The sequence below is a fragment of the Atta colombica genome, unplaced genomic scaffold, assembly GCF_001594045.1.
Source record: "Atta colombica isolate Treedump-2 unplaced genomic scaffold, Acol1.0 scaffold52, whole genome shotgun sequence".
NCBI classification, from domain to species: Eukaryota; Metazoa; Arthropoda; class Insecta; order Hymenoptera; family Formicidae; genus Atta; species Atta colombica.
In genome coordinates, this window is record NW_017259542.1 from 954449 (window position 1) to 962259 (window position 7811).

Sequence of the window (7811 nt, forward strand, 5' to 3'; positions counted from 1 at the left end):
AAAAAGATTTAAAAAACTTACAATATAAAGTTATGATAGAATCTAAAATATATAGAAGCTCGATTAAAATCCGAGATTAAAGATCACAAATAAATGAATTAAAAGGTAGAAGAAGTTGCAAGAAATTATAGAAAGAAGAAACTTTATAAAGGAATAAACGTGAAAATAAAATGTTTTTTACAAGGTCTTAAACTTTATTCAAATTTATAACGATACGACCAAGGATTAATATTGAGACACATAATAGAAATAAATTGTTTCGTACATATATTTTTTTTTAACATTTTTGATATCAATTAATAAATTGACATTTAAGAACTCAGATCGGAAACATCCTCACTCGTCACAGTCGCGCCTGTTCCTGATGTTGCAGAATCTGATTCTACGTCGGAATCGTCTCTCTTACTTCTAGAACGTCTGCTGTTTTTTCTTCCCTGAAACATAAATATTCATATGTTACCTAAGACTTATTACAGATTATAAAAGTTATAATATAAAATTAGTAAAACTATAATTTTGCATTTTTTAAATATCATAAACATTAAATGTATTGAACTTTTTATGAATTAACTGAATATAACTGAATATATAACTGAATATATAATAATTTAATGACAAAATTTAAGAAAATACAAAAATTATATAGGATTATATTTAATTTTGCTAAAAATATAAGAAATCAATAGAAGCTTATTTAACAAACAAACCTCTCGTTCATTCTTTTGCTGGTCTCTTTGATTTTCGAGTTTCTTTGAAGAGTCACTGCTATTAGTTTTATATTGCTGTGTACTCTTACTATTTTGTTGCGATTGTTGCTGCGCCAACTTAGCCGCTTCTACGTAGGGCATCTTTTCCGTGGGGGACATTTGCCGCCATGTTTGTCCCCCAAGGCGAAACAGATCTCTGCTCTTCATCTTATTATAATTCTGTAATTTGATTGTTATGCTTACATAATGTTTGCATTATCCTCGTCATTTTTGCATTTCGTTACCTGCCTAAAGTCTTGCATAAAATTTAAAAAGGCATTTGCACTTCTCCATTGCCTTCTTTGCAGAGGTTTATTTGATCTTGATCTTGATCTCGTGCGAGATGGCTTTCTGTCATGTTGACTGGAATCTGTTCTGTCCAAACGTATACTTCATACAATTATTAAAAATGGGAAATAATGATAAGAGCAAACGATAAATATTTTCAAAAGTTTGATCGAACCTGATATTTTTTATAATACACATTGTATTGAAACAAAAGTATTAAAGTTATTACGTATTCGTAGTCATGATTCAACTTGAGATCCGATTTGAGATAGGTTTGAATCAGTCTTTCACTTGAAAAACACTTCTCAAATTACGATTTAATCAATCGGATTGGTTCAATTTTTAGTTCAAATCTGGCTCGTCTAAAATAAGGATCGTGGATCGACTACGAATACAGATCTAGTAGTAAAATAATCAGACACTAATATATATATAAAGTAGCAATCTGAACTCTGGAATTATTCTGTCATATAGCTGTCTTATTACATCTTAATTACGGATCAGTTATGTTTACGTAACTCACTCGTCTCGCATGCGTTTGCGACTGGAAGAGGCCGATAGCTGTTGGTATTGGTTATCAGAACCTCTTTCTTGTTGTCCTGCAGCTCCATCCTCTTCCATGCCTCCCGTTACTTCATTAATTTCTTCTCTTCTATTGTCGTCTTCCATGATTTAATGATGATCCCAAAAAGATATATTGCTTTATCAATATTTACGCACCATTCTTATTTATCGATAAAAAGTAATTCAGAAGAATTTGTTTCTGCAATCGAGAAAATAAAACGCGAATTTTTTTACCGTGAAAATAACAAATGTCATTGCTAGGTTGCTATGCAGTTGAAATTGCCGTTTATCGTCAGATTAGATTTTTAAATGTTGCAATTATCTTTTTTAAATATAAATCTTTATGATAGACTCTGTTTTACGTTGATAATCTTTGATACTTTAAACCTGAAATAATTTAACGTCTTCGATAATTTAAACATGAAATAGAATTATGAATTATAATGAATATCTAGAATATCTTCAAAATTCTATTTTTTTTATCATATATATTAACATTTAATTTATAAAAAATCTAATCTTAAAGTCATCTTCAAAATCTATTATTTATTTCATCATATTATTTATGACATTTATTTAATATATATAAACACATTTTTAAATCTCTAAGGATTTAAGATTTACAAGTTTTGAAAAACCTACAGTGTCAGTACAATATTAATAAATATTAATAAAAATTAATAAATAATATGTATTATAATAATATTTATAAAAATTAATTGAAAAACTTTTATCTTTTCTATCAGGCAAGATCTATCAACGCGCTTTTGGTGGTCAATCCCTTAAATTTGGCAAGGGCGGTCAGGCTCATAGATGCTGTTGCGTAGCTGACAGGACCGGCCATTCATTGCTACACACACTTTATGGACAGTCGCTAAGCTACGATTGTAATTACTTCGTCGAGTATTTTGCCCTCGATTTGCTAATGGAAGACGGCGAATGTCGCGGTGTGATCGCGCTCTCCTTGGAAGACGGGACGTTGCATCGTTTCCATGCCAAGAATACAGTGCTCGCTACCGGTGGCTACGGGCGCGCCTACTTTTCCTGCACATCTGCACATACCTGTACTGGAGATGGTACCGCTATGGTCTCTAGAGCTAATCTATCCAATCAGGACCTAGAATTTGTGCAATTTCATCCTACAGGTACATATCTTAATATACACTATTACTCAATTATTCGCACGGATATTTTATATTTTATTGCAATTTTAAAAGCCAAGTAAGTATTTCTCTCTGTCTCTCTCCCCTCCTCTTCCCTCCTTCCCTCCCTCTCTCTCTTTCATACTGTTGACAAATAATATTTTATTAGAATGATTATCTATTAATAATAATATGGAACACTTATTTAGCTTTTAAAAAGTAAAATATGTATAAAATAGCTGTTGTTCGAATAATTATGATAGTATATTTAATATACAGAATAAATATTGCTTCAACATAACAAAAAAATCTTTGGTATATATTCAAATATAATTATTTTTTAATATTTTATGTATGATAAGAAGAATTAATTACATAGTTCTTTAATTTGCATTAACTAAAACATGTTGCACTCATTTCAGGTATCTATGGCGCCGGATGTTTGATTACAGAAGGTAGTCGTGGCGAAGGTGGTTATTTGATAAATAGTGAGGGTGAGAGGTTCATGGAGCGTTATGCGCCGGTAGCGAAAGATCTGGCTTCGCGAGACGTGGTGTCTAGATCTATGACAATGGAGATTAGAGAGGGCAGGTGAGTCACCGGCCAACGAAGATATGTTTTTTGTTGCGTCTTTGGTTATATTCGTGGTAAATATAGTTCTTTATCTCTGCTTAGAGGCGTCGGACCAGAAAAGGATCACATTTACTTGCAGCTACACCATCTGCCACCTGAACAATTGGCCGCACGGCTACCTGGTATTTCGGAGACGGCAATGATATTCGCTGGCGTCGATGTAACCCGGGAATCTATCCCTGTCATTCCCACCGTCCATTACAATATGGGTATGAATATAAATAATTGAAGTATTGAGGCTGTTAATACTTAAGATGCAACCTTCAGAACAAAGAAAATCGTGGTTTACAATTAATACTCTTTTAAAATATTACTGAGAAATGAGAAATATTTGTGTTATGCATATTACATCTGCATAACATTCATTGTATTAATAAAAAAATTAATTTAATTTTCCCTTCGCAATGAAAATGAAACTCCATTAAAAGAACTGTTGTCATGCAACGAGTTTTTTTCGTAATTAAAATTAGGTACGATGATTTTAATTGAAAGTCCTGACATTCTTCACCATGATGATTGAAGTCACAATTAAGTTTCTTTTTAACAAGAAAATATTTTGATAAAATATAAAATAATTTATCAAATGCGACGGAGAGTACTTCTTTAATGAAATTCAATTATTCATTATATAATCTATTTTGTTTTATTTGCAATCATTTTTCTGTGGAAGAGATTGGTCTAGTAATATTATATTGATAATTGCAGGAGGAGTACCGACAAATTACAAAGGTCAAGTGTTGACCAGAGAGAACAATCAAGACAAAATAGTACCTGGCTTATATGCATGTGGTGAAGCAGCTTGCGCGTCCGTTCACGGTGCTAATCGACTGGGTGCTAATTCTCTATTGGATTTAGTCGTATTTGGACGTGCTTGTGCTAAAACTATCGCTCAAGAGAATAAGCCTGGCGAAGCGATCGGACTCCTGAAACCTGTAAGTTTTTATCACTTTAGATAAGCTCTCTATGAGCATTATATATACATATAAACTATATTTTTATTATAAGATAAATGTGTGTTACATCTTGCTTATATGTTTTAGAACGCTGGCGAAGAGACGGTAGCTAATTTAGACTGGGTCAGAAATGCCAATGGTTCCATTTCCACCGCAGAATTAAGGTTAACCATGCAGAAGACTATGCAAATGCACGCGGCAGTTTTCAGAGACGCCGAAAGTTTGCAGGAAGGTAAAAATGAAAAAACTATTGATGTTTCACTCGCATACAATTGCGCGTCGAATTTACGAATATTATGTAATATAGCGTTGGAAATATTATTATGTATTTATTTCACAGGTTGTCGGAAAATGTCCGTTCTCTACAAAAAACTGAATGAGTTAAAAGTCGCGGATAAATCTTTAATATGGAATTCCGATTTGATAGAAACGCTTGAGCTGCAAAATCTCATGATCAATGCAATGCAGACTATCATTGGGGCGGACAACAGAAAGGAGAGTCGTGGTGCGCATGCTCGCGAGGATTACAAACAGAGAATCGATGAATACAATTATAGTAAACCGATCGAAAACCAACAACCAAAACCTTTCAATCAACATTGGAGGAAGCACACGCTGTCAAAGATTAATCCGAAAACAGGAGAGGTATATTTTTCATTTATTATTTACAGATAGAGATGAGATATTGATTATTTTTATTGTCCACGAATAATGTTTTTCTCGTTTTTTAAATTTTTATCTTTGTACTTTTTTACTCAATATTTATATTAATTAATTAGATTTTTATTATTGTTCTCCATTTTAATACTTCCAATCGATAACTTCTGTTTCACAACTTCTAATCCTATTTCATTAATTTAAGGTGTCTCTCGACTATAGACCGGTGATTGATGTTACGCTCAGTCAACAGGAATGTGCGACGGTTCCGCCAGCGATTCGTTCCTACTAGGCTAATTCTACAGACAATATTAAAATCCATCGCCTTAGGACTCTCATCAATCGCCACCGAATTTCGTTCAGCGCAATTTTTTTGTTCTCGATCGTTGCCTAATATTATATTAAGCATTATTAGATCGAGCATAAAGAAATAGTCGCTACGATGAACTCTTTACGCTAGAACTATTGTTGCGCAGGAAACCTACTAATTAATTTATTTCATACATATACATACACATACGAACTTCATTATGCACCAAAGTTGATTCTTGTCACTCGCTTGCGCCGCGAGTCGCGCGAGCAGGATTAATGATCCTCGTAGGATGCCGGTGCTGAGATTATTGTCCTCTCGTTTATAAGAGAGAGTACATACGATCTCGCTCAGCGGAATCACTACTCAGTTCAATAAGTAATAGTCAAAACTAGAACAATTCGCGGTAACGAAAGAAGGTTCGTATATAGAATCTTTTCAAAAAATGTGTTTTCTTTCCTGTAATATAGTACAATGTATCTCCGGTTATGACACGTTCTTAATGCGCTCAAGCCATAGTATAATGTATTCTCGCGTGCAGTGGTAACAAAACATCAAGGAATTTAATTGAAAATGGTTATTTTACTTAGATTACAAATTTATATAGAGTAAGACTTTGGTGCTAACAATATATTAAGTATAAAATTTTTAATAAAGGCTTATTAAGAATTCCATTGGAATTCCGCAGGAATACGTTTCTTGAATTAATTAAATATTAAAAAATCTAAAATAATTGTTAATTAATATTAATTAATATTAATTATTCATTATTTATACACTTTGTAAGTGATTATTAGAAAATCATAAAAAAATCTTTATAATTTTTATCTCTAAATGAAACATTAACATCTCAAGTTATTGCTACACGCGATGGTACTTTAAATATAGCACCGTTAAACTTCGATACGCTTGATTTTTTCGATTGATTTCATGTTTATTATAGCTATTTATACAAATATTTTTGCGATTTTAGACATATATAAGAATTGTTTCAAATATTTATTTTTAAATTTTTTCCATGATATATGCTCTTGCAGAGAATCAATTGACACAGTAAAAATGAGTTAATATTTATGATAATAATAGTGATAATTTATGTTATTGCTCCGTATATTTTTGCTTGAAAAGTGATCAAATAATTGGAATTGGTCTATAGGTGTCATTTACGCCCAAGTACGATTATGAGCATATAATATTTAAAAGTGTCTTTTCTCATATTTTTTATTGCGGCTTGTATACTTAAATATCTTACAAGACAACATAGAAGATATTAATATTATTTTTATAGAATACATACACTGCTGTCGAAAAATTTCCAGACATAACTTAAAATTGCACAATATTCAGGTCATTGTAATTTGGTAAAAAATCATCGCAGACAAAAAAATAAAAAAGCATTTTAAAGCTTGAAACTCATACTTTAGCTTTTGACCGCTTTTTTATTTTTTGTCTGCGATGATTTTTTTATCGAGTTATGGTGATCTGAATATTATACAATTTTAAATTCCATGTCGGGAAACTTTTCGACGGCAGTGTATTTGTGGTTATAGAGCTATAAAAACTATTTATTATTATATATTATTTGCTAACTTAACTTTTGTCAACAAAAATTTATTTTTAAAATTTAAAGAGATAAGATAATCATAATTTTTTTTCAAGTTTGGTAACAAATATTAAATAAACATAAAAAAGAATTAAATTATGAGTTCAAAAATTATGATATCGCGTGATATTTCAATTTTATTAAACTCCTATGTTGTTTTTCAACATCGTACTGATATTATGTACTTCATAAAATGTGAGTTGAGTACTTAAAATATTAAGACACAGCACAGAGATACAAAATACTATTATAGTCTCGATTTGTAAAAAGATCGTGTAAGCGTGTTGCCTGGCATGATGAAAATGTATATATCGTAAAAAAATATCAATAAAGCATTGATATATCTTTTACTCAATAAAAACTAAATCATTTACTAATCAGTAGATTATTTATTCTTCATAAATAGTAATTTAGTATCTGATGAGTAGAGCTATGATGCTGGATTACGAAATAATCTCGTGAGACTGTTTTGAATTAAATAGATTAATTCTGACATGAGAGAAATCCAAGACCAGTATTATATTTTCTTTAATGTAAAAAATTGAAATATAAAATAAAGAGAAAAGACATCAAATATACATATCAATTCACATTTTCCTCTTGGAAAATGATCTTGATTCGATAGAAGGAGGAACAAGACAAAGGAGATAATCACATTAACAAGTCAAGTGGTGGATTTTTTTAAGTATTTATTAAACCCATACTTTTGCAGTATTCGCGCGTCATAAATAAGAAGAGTTCGTAGATTAAATAAAAACTACTACCGAGGATTTTCTCTAAAGCATTAAACTAAAGCTCACCGCGAGCTAATACTCCAGACAATTTTTACACATTACAGTTTAATTTAATAAATGAGGATGTATTTTAAGATGAGCTTGTATACTCGCACTCATAAAATATACTCATATATATATA

General features: G+C 31.2%; 2 protein-coding genes across 2 annotated transcripts in view; one reads left to right on the top strand and one right to left on the bottom strand.

The window, feature by feature from the left end:
* Nucleotides 1-5965, top strand: part of LOC108691829 (succinate dehydrogenase [ubiquinone] flavoprotein subunit, mitochondrial-like) — a 9609-nt gene extending 3644 nt beyond the window's left edge. The window contains exons 3-9 of the mRNA XM_018199753.1: nucleotides 2345-2743; nucleotides 3163-3331; nucleotides 3416-3582; nucleotides 4079-4305; nucleotides 4414-4558; nucleotides 4667-4971; nucleotides 5189-5965. Of these exons, the coding sequence (XP_018055242.1) occupies nucleotides 2345-2743; nucleotides 3163-3331; nucleotides 3416-3582; nucleotides 4079-4305; nucleotides 4414-4558; nucleotides 4667-4971; nucleotides 5189-5275 (1499 nt within the window). The 3' untranslated portion in view covers nucleotides 5276-5965. The remainder of the gene's footprint in view (nucleotides 1-2344; nucleotides 2744-3162; nucleotides 3332-3415; nucleotides 3583-4078; nucleotides 4306-4413; nucleotides 4559-4666; nucleotides 4972-5188) is intronic.
* Nucleotides 947-1775, bottom strand: LOC108691830. Its single transcript, XM_018199754.1, has 2 exons — nucleotides 1558-1775; nucleotides 947-1121 (listed from the first exon to the last, which is right to left on the bottom strand). The coding sequence occupies exons 1-2, from the start codon at nucleotides 1701-1703 to the stop codon at nucleotides 947-949; spliced, it is 321 nt and encodes a 106-aa protein (XP_018055243.1). The 5' UTR covers nucleotides 1704-1775.
* Nucleotides 5966-7811: the final 1846 nt, after the last annotated feature.

What these genes read in the sequence shown, in the direction of transcription:
- LOC108691830 (XM_018199754.1), bottom strand. Translation starts at nt 1,703, where the DNA reads ATGGAAGACGACAATAGAAGAGAAGAAATTAATGAAGTAACGGGAGGC. An exon ending in CGCAAACGCATGCGAGACGA is followed by an intron (nt 1,122 to 1,557) that starts GTGAGTTACGTA and finishes ACGTTTGGACAG; the next exon opens with AACAGATTCCAGTCAACATG.